The sequence below is a fragment of the Myotis myotis genome, unplaced genomic scaffold, assembly GCF_014108235.1.
Source record: "Myotis myotis isolate mMyoMyo1 unplaced genomic scaffold, mMyoMyo1.p scaffold_m19_p_26, whole genome shotgun sequence".
NCBI classification, from domain to species: domain Eukaryota; kingdom Metazoa; phylum Chordata; class Mammalia; order Chiroptera; family Vespertilionidae; genus Myotis; species Myotis myotis.
Window position 1 is genome coordinate 1007216 of NW_023416331.1, and position 15449 is coordinate 1022664.

Here is a 15449-nt window from a genome sequence, read left to right on the forward strand (position 1 = left end):
GTTCTGAACCTGGCCCTCCCAGATCCACCAGAAATTAATCCCCTGGAATCCAAGTTTTTGTTCAGCTAAAGGAACCTCCTTAAATGCAAATAGGGGCACCCAGCCCCACCTCCCACACCCTGGAGAAAAAGGACTCCCCTTCCTGGCCACTAAGAGCTCTACTGACCTGCCCTACCGCCCCCTCCCCTCCCCTTTCCCTGCACTACAGAGAACCCTGAATGCCACGAGGAGCCCTGGGCACCTCAAGGGGGGAGTGGGGAGGGGGACGCTTAACATTTGAATCTGGGCCACCCCACCCATGGGCCTCAGTCTTCCTCCTCTAATTATTGCCAATTACTCGCCACCTAATAAGGCTCCAGCAGCCGTTTGTTTTCAGTGCCATCCCCACTCACCCCACCCCCGGCGCAGCCAGCTCCCTCACTCCCTCACCCTATGTAGCAGGTTTCCAGCAGTCTCAGGCAAGACCAGCTGAGATGCAACCCGGTGCCTGCTGGGGTTCTAGACGTTGCTATGCTGGGCACCAGGCCAGGCCTGACACCTAGGTGTCCGAGTAGCTGGGCAAACTGGGAGAGAGGCTGGAGGCTGGGAGAAAGGAGAGGTAGCTTCTGAGTGGGAAACCTGGGAAGAAGTGGGTCTTAGGCTGGGCCAGCCCTTATCCTACCCTGTCCATTGGCCCAGGCTCCACCCGCGCGGCTCCCAGTGGGCGGTGCTGGACTCCGCTGACTGCGGGTTTGGGTTGAGGTTCACTCCAGGCCCCTGAGAGGAGCATGTATTTCCCTCACAGCTGTACAGTGAGAGGGTGGGGGGCCCAGGCGTGGGGGACAGCCCACTCCCTTATCCATCCATCCATCCATCCATCCATCCATCCATCCATCCACCCACCGGTCCGTCCATCCATCCATCCATCCATCCATCCACCCACCCACCGGTCCATCCATCCATCCATCCATCCATCCACCCACCGGTCCGTCCATCCATCCATCCATCATCCATCCATCCACCCACCCATCGGTCCGTCCACCCACCCATCCATCCATCCATCCATCCATCCACCCACCCACCGGTCCATCCATCCATCCATCCATCCATCCATCCATCCATCCACCCACCGGTCCGTCCATCCATCCACCGGTCCGTCCATCCATCAACAAGCCATCCCAGCTCCCTCGGGAACCCAGGCATTGTTTACATTCGGGTTAAAGGTCCCTCTCCATTTCCTCCTCACCCCGGGGGCCGAGGAGCAGCGGTGGCCCTGCCCCATCCCTGAAACTTTGTCCTCAGGCCCGACCGCTTCCGTCTCCCTCAGCATCCCCGGTGCTGGGAAGGACAGGGACGAGGGCGGGAGGTCACGCCGGGTCCGGAGAAGGCCGGGCCCGCCCCACACCCCGCCCGCGCCCTCCCGCCTGTGACCGCAGGGCCCACGGCTGCGGGGCTCCGCGCCAGGCCTCCCGGACCGCAGGGCGGGGCCGCCGGAGCCCGGGCCTGAGCCTGCGGGTGCGGGTGCAGGCTCCTCGCGGAGGGTCGGAGACGCCGTGATGGTCCCTCCCGCCTCCCCTTCGCCCTGTCCGCTTCGAGGGGGCCCGCTGCTGATTCTTTTCGTCCGTCCCTCTCACCCATCCAGCAGGCGTTTAAGTGGGTGCCAGGCCCTCCGCTGGCACCCCGGGGCGACTGAAGGGTGCAGTGTTAACGCAGCCGTCATTTCGTTCATCCCGGCTCTGGGGGCGCGCGGCGGCGGCCCCCTCCGTTCCTCTCTCGTCCGCCGCCAGCGCGCCCCCGTGCGTCTCCTCACCCTCCATCAGCGCCCAATCCGGGGCTCTGGGTTGGTCTGGGGCCAAAGCGGGAGCCTCCTGCTGTGCCCGCCCAGACCTCCCGCCGGAACCTGGCGCTGAGGACTTCCCGTCGCCCACCGACCCTGCGCGACCCACCGCTAGTCTAGGGACCGCGTGGTCCCGCCACGGCGGGCCGGCGCCTCCCCAGGTTCTTCCCGGGGCGCGGCGGGGCAGCCAGGCGCGGAGAGGAGCGCACGGAGCCCGTGGGCACCGGAGATGAGGCCGCTGGCCCGCAGCCCAGCGCGGCGGGGCGGGCAGGAGCGGGCGTGGGGAAGGGTGGGCTTCCTGGACCCGCGGGCCCTGCGCCTTCTCATCTTGGAAAACCGCACCAAGTCACCGCGGTGCGGTCTACCCGCTCCCCTCCCCGCCCACTCAGCCTGACTCTAACTGTCGGCTTCCTTCTGAACTCGCCGATCGATTCACGAACGGAGTGGATCAGAGGCGTGGAAGCACGGAGCAGCGTGGGAATCTCGGAGGGAAGGCGCGGCGGGTGGGAGGGAGGTAACCAACCAAAGACCTTGTGTGCGTCTATGCGTGGCCCACGGACACGGACCATTAGATGGTGAGGGCTGGGGCCGGGGTGGGCGGAGGGGGCTGATGGGGAGAAGGGGGACGTAAGTAATACTTTCAACAATAACGATTTTTTCTGAAGTGAACTGTAACTAAAACAAACATTTAAATGAGCACTCTCAGCGCCACTCACTTTCTGGCTTCCTGGCTTCTCTTCTGCAGGACCAGGCCCCCATCTAGTGACTGGGCTCGGGAACAGCTGCCTGACCGGTTCCGCCTCAGAATCTCATAAGCGAAGCCCGTCCTGTTATTCCTCTGCTGAAACCCCTTTGCCGGGGCTTCCACCGCCCCACCGTTGCTTATTGACTTGTCTCCCCCATTAAGAAGGCCGGGTAAATAACCACGGAGCCGCAGCTGCCCTCCCAGAGGAGCTGCCTGTGTGCCAGTCTTATGCCTCAAACCTTCCGGATGTTAAAACCGGGCAGAATAACCTTTGCACTGCGCCGAAGCAGCCTAGTTTCCCAAAGGAATGTTTGCAAAGATAACCAGGAAGCAACTACTATGACTACTAGACTGAAAATTAGAACATGGCGTGCCCAGCTGGTGGGCTCACGGTTGGATCCCAGTCAGGGCACATGCCGGGTTGAGACAGCTGATCCATGATTCTCTCTCATTGATGTTTTTATCTTGCTCTCCCTCTCCCTTCCTCTCTGAAATATATATATTAAAATAAAGAATGTTCCCGTCTCATTCCCCTGTTGCGGCTCCTGTTCCCAAGCCAGGATGTTAGGTTCCAGAGTGGCCGTGGGCGAGAACACTCTGTCCTTCTGGATGTTTTGGCTCTAATTTCCATCCCAAATGGGTGTTGCCCCTCTCCTTCTTCTTGGCCAACTTCTCTTCCACCAATATAAGCGCATGCTGGAGGCTGGTGGGCAGTCATGCATTTTACGGCAGGCCCTGCACACAGCCGGAGTCTGGGGCCCCTGGGCCTCCACAGCACCCCCCAAGCTCTGTACATGGTCCTCTTAACAGTGCTGGTCGTGATGAGCTTGGTGTTTGGTAAGTGGCTCGCACGGATCCGAAGGCCTGCTGGGTAGAGGAACCCACAGATACCAGGTGTTGGGGACATCTGCCCAGGCAGGAGGAAGATGGGGTGAGTGGGCTTGCTGGGACAATGCCTGGCCACTGTTAATGCACTGATGGCCACTCTGAGGGAGATGTCTAGTGACACCCCAGGGTTGTCTCACTCAACAGCAATGACCTGAATGGAGTTACTGAAGGGAACCCATTAACATCTCAGGACAACACAGAATAGGGAGGGTTTGGGGAGCAAGCTAGATGACAGCACCAGATCCACAGGGTAAAAAGAGGCTGGAACAGCCTGAGCGCCTCCTCACTTGGCTGCAAAGCACCATCGCCATAGAAACAGGATTCAAAACATTTGTCAGCATCTGTCTCACACCTAGTGCTCTGCTGGGACTGGGGACTCGTTAACCTGTGGTCTTGGCCAGGGACCAGAGGAAGAGGGAGACAGATGTACAGTCAGTCCTCCATATATGCGTATTCCGCATCCCTGGGTTCAACCGAGGATGAAAAATATTTTTTAAATGATATTGTTGCTAATGTGTACTATGTAGTTAGGGCCTATGATGGTTGTGTCTGTACTGAACATGTACAGACATTTTTCTGTCTTTATTCCTTAAAGAATATAGTATAACATCTATATACTAGTATATAGTATTTACATTGTATTAGGTATTACAAGTAATCTATACATGATTTAACGTAGTTGGGAGGATGTGTATAGGTTATATGCAAATACTACATCATCTATAATAATAAAAGCATAATATGCTAATTAGACTAGACAGCCAAACAGCCTTCCGGACATCCTTCCAGACGACCTTCTGGACCAAGCCAAGGCTGTGAGGGCTGAGGCAGCTGCCGCAGTTGCATGGGGCCTCTATTCTGATATAAGGGACTTGAGCAGATTTTTGTATCAATTTGGAACCAATCCCCTGTGGATACCAAGGGATAACTATATATGCATGTGGTTGGGAGGGCTTTGGTGCACAAAGTTTAATATGAGTCTGTCCTGCCCCAGCTGGTTTAGATCAGTGGATAGAGCATTGGACTGTGGAATGAAGGGTCCCAGGTTCAGTTCGGGTCAGGGGCACATGTCCAGGTTGTGGGCTCAGTCCCCAGTTGGGGGCGTGCAGGAGGCAGCCGGTTAATGATTCTTTCTCATCATTGATGTTTCTATCTCTCTCTCTCGCTCTCCCTCTCTGAAATCAATAAAAAATTTTTAAAAAGTGTGTTCTTAATATTAAAAAAAAAAATGAGAAATGAGTCTGTCCTGTGATAGGACCACCGAACAAAGAATGTGGGCCTGGGCTGCTTGAAATCTCTTATCTGCACAAAGCAGAGATTCTTCATATCCTGTGATGCTGTATTCTTGCTTTTACTTCTGGGTTTGTTTGTTTTTAATTGATTTCAAAGAAGAAGGGAGAGGGACAGAGAGGTTGAAACATCAATGATGAAAGAGAATCATTGATCTGCTGCCTCCTGCACACCTCACACTGGGGATCAAGCCTGCAACCCAGGCATGTGCTCTTGCCTGGAATCAAATCTCCTGGTTCATGGGTCGAATCTCAACCATTGACCCACACTGGCTGGGCTGGATGGTTTTAAAGAATTGGTGATTTTATGGTTTTCTGAGATGCGGGAGGGACAGTGGGGTTGACCTGGAAAATAGGCGGGCAGAGGCATGGGGTCAGAGCTTGTCTGTGTTCTAGGTAAAACTGAACCTGTCAATCAAGAGCCCCCTTACCCAGCTGAGTTCCCCAAATACCTGCGCTGCTATCGGTGCCTCTTGGAGACCAAGGAGCTGGGGTGCCTGCTGGGATCTGACATCTGCCTGGCCTCTCCTGGCAGCAGCTGTATGACCCTCTTCATCAAGAACAGTAAGCTGCCTTCTGTGTGTCTGGGGCCCAGAACTGAGTCCCTACATTTCCTAGCCCCACCTCTCCGACACTGCCCAGCACCGACTCTCTCCTTCAGAGCCAGTCCGTGTCGCCACCGCCACCGCCACCGCCACCGCCCTTCTCAGCCCACAGCTGAGTGTCCCACCCTCCGCAGGCGCCAGCCTTGAGATGGCCAGCTACCTCTTCCAGTCTCCTTCACCGAGTCTTGCCTCGTTCTCCTTCACCCTTAAGGGTTCATGTTCTTTGGCTATCTTCCCATTTCACTCTCCCAGAGGAACTTACCTGCTTCCCTGGCGTCCGCGCAGCCACATCACAGAGTCTGAGCGGTGGCCACACTGTCCAACAAATTGCCCTCTGGACACCTCCCCTCAATTTTCCACTTGCCCCAAGTTGTCCATCCCTTTGTTCTTCATGCTGGTTCTTCTACCTGGCCGCTCACCTTCTTAGTTAACAAACCCTAACACAGCCTCTGGGCCAAGCACTGTGCCAGGCACTTACAGCCCTCTGAGGTGTTCCACAGCTGAGGAAAGAGGCTGGGAAAGGCCCACACCTGCCGTCTCCAAGGGCTGAGCCACAACCTGTGGTGGCTCCAGAGATGGCACTCCACCACCGCGGCACAGAGCTGCCTGTGTTCACATCGCCTCACACGCTTCCCAGATAGCTGCACAGACGTGGTCCAACACTGGCCCCAGCTCCCACGCACGAAAACAAAAACCACTCTTTTGTCTGGATTCCCCTTTCTGTGATCTTTTTGGGCATCCCGCCCTATATACATGTACTCTACCTTTACCTCCTTCTCCCGCAAACAGTACACAGCCCTGTAGACACTGTTCTGCACTTGCTTTTTAAACTTAACAGTTATGGGAAGGTAACGTTTCCCTAGCGGTTTGTAAACAGCGTCTGTGCCCCACCAACCCGCGCACAGCGCTCCTCGCCGGGGCCTGGGCGTCAGGCCCACCTGCCACCCGCTGTGGGACTTGTAGGACCGTGGTGACCTCCGCTCTTCAACTCTCTCAGGCAGGGATTTTCCACCCTCTAATACCGGGGCGGCAGGGCGGCAAAACGGAGTTAATAATAATAAGACTCCTTTTCCTGGCACTCCCTGCCCTGCCCAGTTCCAGGAGTCTCTGCGTTTGGGGGTGCAGGGGAGGGTGTGGGCGGTGTAGGTCCAAGTGGAGGGAGGGAGAAGAGGGTTTGGGCTCTGCAGGGACGTGTTGCTGTTGCAGGTAGCGGGTCTGACATCATGGTGAGTGACTGTTGCCGCAAGGAGCAGATGAGTGACTGCTCGCACACCCGCACTTCCCCTGTGTTTGGCTTCTGGATGTTCTCTCGATGCTGCTTCCAGGATTTCTGCAACAGCCCACAGAACCGAGCGCTCTAATCCTGTAGGACGTCTGCAGAGACCTTTGCAGTAAAATGTTGCCGGTGTCCAGCCAGCTTCCTGGTTCCCACCTGGGCGCAGCCAGGACAACTTCTAGCCCACCCAGCAGTCGCCCCCCCCCCCCCAGGTTACCTGACCCAGCCTTAGTTGCCTCTTGCTTGCTGCCCCTCAGCACCCCCCTTCACACTCTGCCCCTGCCCAAGCTCCCTCTCCAGACATCTCTGGAGTTTTCCCTGTGAGTCCTCACAGTCTGACAGCTTCCCTCGCCTCTTCTCCCACCTCTAGGCAGCCTTTGCTCTGCTCTGGCCTTCTCCCTTCCTCCCACCAAGGCCTCTCTCGTGAGGTGTTCCTGCAGAATAAATTGGTGTACAATCTGTATGGTCTCTCTTCCGGTGGTGGTGGAGGCTGAGGGGGGGTCCTGCCTGGCAGCCCCATTGGGGGACAGGTAAGGGGCTCCCAGCTCTTCTGAGCTCTGCTCTCGCCTGTCTTGGTGTCTGATTCAGCTCTAAGCACAAACAGGTGAAGAGGAACTGGAAGGAGATACAGTGCCAGCCAAAAGGGCAGTGGGTACCCGTTAGTGCTGTCAGCCCAGAGCCATGTGGGAACTGCAGGGAGGCCTGCGGGGAGGTGTCGGTGGGCGTGGGCTGTGCAAGGCAGGTCCAGGGAGAAGGGTGAGAGCTGCTGGGCCTCGTGGAGCCCGGGGCTTTGTCCCAGGCTCAGCTCCCTCAGGACCATGGCTCTACGCTTGTTTCGGGCCTTGGGGTCCTCAGCCTCTGAGGCTGTCTTCCAGTTTGGGCCTTTCTGTCCTATACCGAAATCAAGTATGGGGAATAGTGGGCCCAGCAAGAGGGGGACACACAGGCTTACACCTCTTTGTCCCTCCAACTGCCTCCTGACCTAAACATCAACGTTGGTGTTTCCCACCAGAGCACAGGCCATGGAGTTAACACGTGGCCAGTGTCAGTGCCGTGGACATGAGTATATGCTGTATGATGCCATTTAAAGCCAGCAGACAAAACCCAGCCGAGCTGCTCCAGCTCGGGGTAGAGGTGACGCCGAGCTGGGGGCAGTGCCTAGAAGCAGCTTTGGGTACCAGAGGCCTTTATGCCAGCTTAAAACTGCTAACACAGGTGGGTGGTTTTCTTTTTTTTAAAAAATATATTTTATTGATGTTTTACAGAGAGGAAGGGAGATAGTTAGAAACATCAATGAGAGAAACATTGATCGCTGCCTCCTGCACATCTCCTACTGGGGATGTGCCCGCAACCAAGGTACATGCCCTTGACCGGAATCGAACCTGGGACCTTTCAGTCCGCAGGCCGACGCTCTAGCCACTGAGCCAAACCGGTTTCGGCTGGTGGGTGGTTTTCAAAAGCCCATCTTATATATGTTTTGCCAGAGGTTTAAAAACAGATAGGCCTAAGTCAGCTTGTCCCGAAGGCACGTGTGTTTGCGCGAAGCCGTGTGTGTACGTGCACGTGCACTCGCCATGGACCTGAGGAGAGACCAGCTTACCCACGTGGGGGAGCCGAGATCGCGCTCCCGGCCGCGAGGCTGCACTACTTCTCCGGAATGGACTTACCACCCCAGCAATGGGTTGAGATGTGGAAGGGCAGACCTGGCTGTACCTTCTGAGTCTTGGTGCTTAACACTGGGCCTGGCACGGAGCAGGCGTGTGTAGTTTGTTGAATGTAAGGAAAAGGGAGTACGACTATTAATTATTGCTTTCAGGATATTTGCCATTTTCAAAAATAAAATCAAAGGCCCCCAGCTAAGGGGTCCTGGATACCAGGAACCTAAAAAGGATGGACAGGCAGATACGGCCGGTGGTGCAGTTGGTTGGGTGTCACCCCATGCACCAGGTCACATTCTGGTTTCTGGCTCAATCCCCAGTAGAGGGCATGCAGGAGGCAGTTAAAACCATCAGTGTTTCTCTAAAGAAATCAATTGGAAAAAAACACACATACAAAATTAAAAGAAGACAGGCAGGAAACAGGTCCCTCAGCACTAGGTGACTGAGGTGCAGACTTGGGCCCTTAGGTTTGCTCCTGAGTTTTCCCTCCTCTTTCAGGTGGAAAAATCTGACATCACCTGGACTGAACTTCCTAGGTTTTGTAGGGTACATTTAAGGCCGGGAGGCATCATAATCCTCAAGCTTTGATCTCTCGCTGAGCAGAGGGTGGGATGGATGTGGGCCTTTGGGGCAGGCCAGAAGCCACAAAACCAGGTGGAGTGGGCAGAGCTCTGCAACCATTTGAACCCCACACCCAATTAACTTTTTCACCCGACTACACCTGCCCACACCTGAGCCTAACCCCATAAACAATGTGACTCAGACTTAACCCTGTCTGTTTATTGTGGAGGGAAATCGGGGGACACGGAGAAGAGCAGGACAGACCCTCTCCCCTCCCTTGGGCACCTATGGAAGTGGGTATCAGGACTCAGTGACATGGAGTGAGGCTGAGGAGGCCAGCGACCAGAACAAGAGCTGAGAAAGGCAGCAGGCGACCCGGGTGGGAGTGGAGTGGTAGACAGTGAGGCAGGGACACCAGGGTGCCCAACCAGGAATCTGCACAGCTCAACCCTCATCCTCCTCGCTACAAACCCAGTCTGGCCTGCGTCTGAGACAGGCACAGGACGGGAGGCAGCCAGAACTAAATGGAGGTGGCAGGTGACCAGACCAGAGGGGACGAGGAAGATGGGGTGACGGCACACTCAGGTGGGAAAAGGACAAGGGAGCTGCTGCCTTCCCAGGCCAGCCTAGCAGATCTGCACTTGAGATTATTCTCCAGGAGGAAGGAGGGCACTGGGCATGACGGGTTTCTGAGGAGGGAATGGAACCAGAGCCATGTAGACACGAGGACAAAGGGAAGGTCTGAAAGAGCAGAGCAGAGAAGCTGAGTTCTGAGAGGCCAGAGCAGGGGGTTGGGTGTTGGGAGAGATGCTGAACAAACTGCAATTCAAGAAGTGTAAGGGGTCAGGGCCCTGCCCAGGGAAGAACCAAAAGCCCCGAATTGTTGAGGAACAAGTACATGCGGCGCAGGTCGGCAACAGACAAGCCCAGGTTCAAGGGCAGGGCAGCCAGGGGGTCCAGGCCTTTGGGCTCCTTCCCATCATGGGAGCTGGGGAGGGGCAGTGAGAGGTTCAGGGCCTGGTAGAACCATTGGATCTGGGACTTGGACAGAGGCAGGCTCAGGGCCCCACCAGGGGGCTCAGGTTGGGAGCTTTGGAGCTGAGGGCTGGACCATGAGTTGCAGTAATCGTACTGGCAGCACTGGGCATGGTACCAGTACTCTGAGAAGTAGGTGTTGCGTTTTTCTTGGCAGCGGTAAGAATTGTACTGTCCACAGCCTCGGATGAGGAAGCGAACCCTGGTATCTGGAGGAAGAGAACAGCTCATAAGCCGTTGCCTCCCGCAGTCTCCAAACTTGGCACCCCTACCAAGAACTCTCCCCATCCCTTATCAGACCCAACTTCCACCCCAGACAGCTTCAGAAATTTAGTTTCGTTACCCCCTCCCCCCCCGCCCCAAACTCCTGACCCCACCTTCCGGGATCCTCCTCTCTCCTTCTTGTGCCCCAAGCAGCCCTCATCTATGAGACCAAGCAATGGGCCGTCTCACCAGCAGCCCCTTCCTGAGTCTTGAACTCACCGTAATAGATGGTGATGACCATGCATGGGGATGAGCTACCGATGGTGCATTTCTCTGAGCCGGAAATGCATCCTGCAGCAGGGTCTTCTAAGAGGCAGAGGTGGCAGGTCCGGAGTTCAGGAACAGGAACTGAGGAAGACAGAGGGATGGAGCAGAGCTCACTCCAAGGTCCCTGCCCCACCCCCTCCCTTCCTGCCCCTGGGCCCCACTCACCTTTTCCCACTGCGAAGCCTACCACGACCAGCACACCTACAAGCATATGTGTCTTCATGATGGCATTCTGGGGAGAGGGGCAGTGCCTGAGGGGTGCCCTGCAACTCCACCTTCCCAGGACCATGCTCCTGGGTCCTGAGCTGCAGGGGGGTTTTGAGTCTGGGCAGGAGCTGCCGTGGGCAGAGCTATATTCCTGCCTGGGGCAGGAAGTGATTAACTTGGCAGGAGGAACAGTGTGTCCTCACCCACGAGGCCTGCTCTCTGAATGTGGGCGCAGTGGCCGAGACGGGCAGGACCTGGGCCTGTATCCAGTGTGCTTCCCAAACACCTATTCCTGCCCCTCAGGGTCCATGAATTAGCTTCTGTGTCCAGCTCCACATGCCGCCCTCCCTCACACGAGAGCCATTCCCCATTGTGCCGGAACTCTGGCCAGGAACTCGGCCTCCCTGTCCTTTTGAGATGAGCATGTCTCAGCTTCCCCAGCGGGGGGCACAGAACCACACCGGCAGCAATTTTGGGCCTTTTCCCGCTTCTCTCCGCCCCTTATTTCCGAACCACTTTCCCTGTAAAACCAAAACTCAGAGTGTTATGACCCTTACTGTGTAAACAGCCATAGGTGTCCTCCCAACCAAAGCAAACATCTCTCTAGTCTTTGAAGTCTGACCTTTCTCTGGGTCTTTTCTTTGGGACTTTGCACACCCCCACATCCAGTCCTAGGATTCTGCTCTGCTACTAAAACATCACTAATCCACCAGGCACATATCCGTGCCAGCTTTCAACGGGGGGAGGGTGGGCCGGGCCATGAGGGCCCCTGGCATCCAGCACACTACCCTCCCTTCCCTAACCCCAAGCACCAGCGACCAGCTCATGGCCTTTTCTTCCACTTTATTTCATATTCCCACCACAATAATGACTCCTTTAATTTAAACTAAAAACCATAGAGGGTTGCTGACAAGGTGGCAGCAAAGGATTGGGGATGGGGGTGAGGAATCAGCGAATCGTCTTGACTGGGCTCTTGAAGTTGCTAGCGGCTTGGAGCTGCAGCTGGTAGGCCATCGGATGGATCTTGAAACCATAGAGCCTGGGCCAGGGAATAGGTCAGAGAGACAGCAGGTGAGCCACATGCAGCCCTGCCCGCAGCCTACATTCCGATCTCCCCACCCAGCTCCTCCACGGGCCTGCTCAGTGCTTAAGGGCAGCAGTTCCCAACCTCCTCCCTACATGAGTATTTGGGTATCTTAAATACCCATTAAAACTCAAATTCTAGGCTGTCTGTATCACTACTTGCTTCACCATAAAACTGAGACCCCCCGTCCCCCCACCAGAGTAAAGATGATGCTTAGGAAGATAAACCACACTTGAACTGTGGTCTGAGGATCTCCTCGCAAAGGCAGAACATCCCAGGTGATGGCAAGAACAGCTGTTGTTTAAATGGTGCTCTAAGTGCCAAACATTATTCTAAACACTTCACATATTTAAGAATACCCTGCCAGGCAGGTACCATCAGCATCCCACTATGGACAAGGGAACTGAGACACAGGCAATCAAAGAACTCTTCTAAGGTCCCTCAGCAAGGAGAGCCCTAGCTTTGGGAGAAGCAGACCTCAAAAAGGGACCATGCCCAGTCCTCCCTTCCCTCTAGGGGTCCCAGGCCTTTCCTTTGACCCTTGGTGACTGTCCCTGCTCCCTACCTGGGCACAAACTGGTTGGCAGGCCGCTTGGGCCGGTACTCGGGGTGCACCATGAAGAGCATGTGAGGGAAGCCAGTGCCGAAGTACGCGCCGTCCGTGTGGTGGTGCCTCGAGGACTTGGGTGTGTACACGTCCATGCACTTGGGGCAGTAGAGCTTCACCATGGCCTCCCCTGGGATGTCCGAAAGGCCTGGGAGACAGGCAGGCTCAGCATGCAGGCTCCCCTGACCGTGCCCAAACTCACTCCCAAACACAGGGTCCAACTTGCTGAGCCCCAACTCCTTCCCAGAGGACCTGCCATGTGTTGTCCTCCTTCCTTTCCAACACTCACCGATGGGAAGCATTGGCTGGTTCTCACAGTACACACGCGGACAGTAGCCAAAGTCTCCCTGCTGGTATTTTTCCAACTGAGTGAATAAAATGGCAAGTGTTGGGGTGGCAGGGGGGTGTGAAGAGAAGGGGAATCCCTTCCTCTGCCCAACCCCTATCACTCTGTCCCCATTCCTCCTGCAGGCCCTCAGACCATCAGCCACTCACTGTTTATTCTGAGGAAGAGTCTCTAACCACTTCCAGCCCAAGGTCACACCTCCCTTCCTGAAAAAACCCCCTTCAGCACAATTCCCAATCAGGACCGAGTTCCCAGGCCCAGGTTCTGAGGCGCTCCTCAGCCAGACTCCCTGCTGCAGGAACCTGTTTCCCTTACTGCCTCAGAGGAGTCAAGTGCAAGCAGAGAGGCCTCACCATCTGGGCGATGCCTCGGTTGGTGAGGATATAGCGGGCGTGGATCAATCCATACAGCATCTCAGCTGCCTGCTCAATCAGGTCACTCTGGTTGGGGTTGTCTTCCAGCTCTTCATCTGAAACACGGCAACCACTTGTCTTACCGCTTTCTTAGGTGCCCTGCCCATCCCCAGGAGCTGCTGGCTACTCAACACCCACCTTTGAGCCTCACCCCACCCATCATGTGGGCCTCTGACCCAGAAACCTGGGCCTCTGACCCTTCCACCAACCCAAGGCAGCTCTACCTTCTCTCCATACCTCTCCAGCCTCTGCCTTCTTCTCCTCCTCCCAACTCCCTCAAGACACACATGCAAAAACATCAGTAGGGAAGATGGAACTTTAGCCCGGAAGGTGCAAGGCAGGAGAAAGAAGCAAAAAGGAGACCCCTGCGGAAACTGGCATTATGGAATAGAGCTGAATTATGGAATCAGAGTATGAGCCACAAGTGGTATACGTCACTAAACTGGCAAAAGTCAGGTGAGAGATCAAAATGAAGTATGGGATTGGGGTTAAGGGAGTCAGAAACCAAAAGGAAATTTAGAAAATCAAGAAGCAGATGAACAGGGATTTGAAGATTTAAAAAAAAAAGCATCACACACAAAACAGCCCTGAGGGGGCCTCACCAGGCTCCAGGTCCAAGATCATGTCTAGAGCTTGTCGATAGTGAGGCACCTGCTCGTTGAGCCCAGTGAGATTGAATTTGTCCTGGATGTAGTCTTCATCCACCTGTCAGGATGTGGAGGTGAGGAGGGAACTCATAACAGAATTCTGTTTGACCTGACAAGTCGCTCCACTGATGCCTTATCCTCAGCACAACTGCTTCTATTCCCCTCCCAACTCAGCACAGGTACTTGAATCTCTATCCTCAGTTCACACACACCCCCTCCCATAAAAGCTTTGGCTTAAAGAACCCCAAGACGACATGTATTTATTTACTTAATAAATGTCTTTTTAAACTTTTTAAAAGTTTTTGTTGATTTGAGAGGGAGAGAAAGAGAAAGGGAGAGTAAAACACCAATTTCTTGTTCCACCTATTTATGCACTTACTGTTTGCTTCCTGTATGTGCCCTGACTGGGGATCGAACCCCCAACCTTGGCATATCAGGACGATGCTCTAACCAGCTACCTGGCCAGGGCCTAGATAGGTTTTTATTGATTTTAGGGAGAGAGGGAGAAGGAAACAGGGATGGTGGCCTCCTGCACACACCTGACCAGGGATGGCGCCGGCACCGGCGTGGGCCCTGACCAGGGATGGCGCCCGTGACCTTTCGGTGCACGGGACTGCACTCAACCAACTGAGCCACACCGCTGTCGCTGGAGAGGCACTACCATCTTGGCTTTTCCCACCAACCAAAAGACACAGCTTCACTTGTCCCTCTTACACTGCTGGAGGGGCAGGGCTGGGGGCGGCCGTGGGCCACTGAGGGGACTCCTCCTCCACAGGAACGAGTTTCCATGGAGGCATGTGAGAGGGCTGGGGAGTATCTGGGCAGGCTGTGTCGGACACAGGAGGAAGGGCAGGAGAACTCACTTCACAGAAGAACTCATTGCCACGGAGCCCACAGAACCAGGAGATCCAGGACACCTCCTCTGAGCTGCTCATCTTCACGTCAGCTGCAGAGAGAGTCAGTGAGACCCAAGCTCCGCTGCTCCGCCACCTCCCTCCTCCCGCTGCCTCCACCAGGGAAGAAAGGGCGCGGGGCCACCGTTCCTTAGGGTCCCAGATTCTGGAGCACCTCTCTTCACCTCCTCTTATCTACACCTCAGCCCCTTTCTCTGAGATCAGGACTCTTTGGGGTCCCACCGGAAACCGACAGGCCTTGACCTACCCGTTCTATCCACATCCCGACGCCCCCGGAGGCCGGCCTCGGCTCGGCTCCTACCCCCGCCGGTCTCTGCAGGTCCCAGCGCCTTTCCCAAAGGTTTCAAGTTTATCCTTTCCAAGCGAGAGCTGGGCCCCTCCTTTTCTCAAGGCCTGGGGTGGCCCCAAGGTCCCTTTCGCGGGTCTCCTCACATCCCGCCTCCGCCCCTCAAGCCACCCTTTCCTTGCTCTCTCTTCCTTCCCCACCGCATAGCGAGGCGCGGAGACTCCCATGTGCCGCGCCCAGGGACAGGGTACTCGGCGCGGCGACAACCTTATAAGACTCACCGTCTGGACGGGGGCCGGGACCAGGGTTGGGGAGGGGAGTCGCTACTTCCAAGATACGGCCGCGACGGCTACAGCGCAGGCCGCGGACCCGATCGCGGCAGGCAAGTGGAGGGGTGTAAACGGGAGTTCGGGGAAGAGGGCAACGCGCAAGCGCCAAGGGTCAGGCGCCGCGGTGGACGCCGGGAGATAGAGTTCCCGAGAGGGAGAAACTGGCGAAACCAGGGCAAGGCGAACTACGACTTCCAAGGTGACTCGCGCAC

General features: G+C 55.9%; 3 protein-coding genes across 3 annotated transcripts; 1 reads left to right on the forward strand and 2 right to left on the reverse strand.

Annotated features, from left to right (window-relative positions):
* Positions 1 to 3255: 3255 nt before the first annotated feature.
* LY6G5C (lymphocyte antigen 6 family member G5C) lies at positions 3256 to 6796 on the forward strand. The gene is made up of 3 exons (XM_036356367.1): positions 3256 to 3398; positions 5135 to 5302; positions 6550 to 6796. Exons 1-3 carry the CDS (start codon positions 3278 to 3280, stop codon positions 6702 to 6704), a joined length of 444 nt encoding a protein of 147 aa, XP_036212260.1. The 5' UTR covers positions 3256 to 3277; the 3' UTR covers positions 6705 to 6796.
* A 2246-nt stretch (positions 6797 to 9042) lies between these two features.
* On the reverse strand, positions 9043 to 11282 carry LY6G5B (lymphocyte antigen 6 family member G5B). The gene is made up of 3 exons (XM_036356640.1): positions 10570 to 11282; positions 10357 to 10485; positions 9043 to 10082 (listed from the first exon to the last, which is right to left on the reverse strand). Exons 1-3 carry the CDS (start codon positions 10691 to 10693, stop codon positions 9682 to 9684), a joined length of 654 nt encoding a protein of 217 aa, XP_036212533.1. The 5' UTR covers positions 10694 to 11282; the 3' UTR covers positions 9043 to 9681.
* A 155-nt stretch (positions 11283 to 11437) lies between these two features.
* On the reverse strand, positions 11438 to 15344 carry CSNK2B (casein kinase 2 beta). The gene is made up of 7 exons (XM_036356641.1): positions 15190 to 15344; positions 14572 to 14654; positions 13664 to 13766; positions 13002 to 13117; positions 12592 to 12667; positions 12261 to 12450; positions 11438 to 11650 (listed from the first exon to the last, which is right to left on the reverse strand). Exons 2-7 carry the CDS (start codon positions 14641 to 14643, stop codon positions 11560 to 11562), a joined length of 648 nt encoding a protein of 215 aa, XP_036212534.1. The 5' UTR covers positions 14644 to 14654; positions 15190 to 15344; the 3' UTR covers positions 11438 to 11559.
* Positions 15345 to 15449: the final 105 nt, after the last annotated feature.

Excerpts from the sequence above, each read along its gene's own strand:
- LY6G5C (XM_036356367.1), top strand. The coding sequence starts at position 3,278 with ATGCATTTTACGGCAGGCCCTGCACACAGCCGGAGTCTGGGGCCCCTG. Across the intron at positions 3,399-5,134 it reads CGTGATGAGCTTGGTGTTTG|GTAAAACTGAACCTGTCAAT; the intron begins GTAAGTGGCTCG and ends TCTGTGTTCTAG. Across the intron at positions 5,303-6,549 it reads GACCCTCTTCATCAAGAACA|GTAGCGGGTCTGACATCATG; the intron begins GTAAGCTGCCTT and ends TTGCTGTTGCAG.
- LY6G5B (XM_036356640.1), bottom strand. The coding sequence starts at position 10,693 with ATGGTCCTGGGAAGGTGGAGTTGCAGGGCACCCCTCAGGCACTGCCCC. Across the intron at positions 10,486-10,569 it reads AGGCTTCGCAGTGGGAAAAG|TTCCTGTTCCTGAACTCCGG; the intron begins GTGAGTGGGGCC and ends TGTCTTCCTCAG. Across the intron at positions 10,083-10,356 it reads GGTCATCACCATCTATTACG|ATACCAGGGTTCGCTTCCTC; the intron begins GTGAGTTCAAGA and ends CTCTTCCTCCAG.
- CSNK2B (XM_036356641.1), bottom strand. The coding sequence starts at position 14,643 with ATGAGCAGCTCAGAGGAGGTGTCCTGGATCTCCTGGTTCTGTGGGCTC. Across the intron at positions 13,767-14,571 it reads GCAATGAGTTCTTCTGTGAA|GTGGATGAAGACTACATCCA; the intron begins GTGAGTTCTCCT and ends ACATCCTGACAG. Across the intron at positions 12,668-13,001 it reads ACCGAGGCATCGCCCAGATG|TTGGAAAAATACCAGCAGGG; the intron begins GTGAGGCCTCTC and ends TTATTCACTCAG.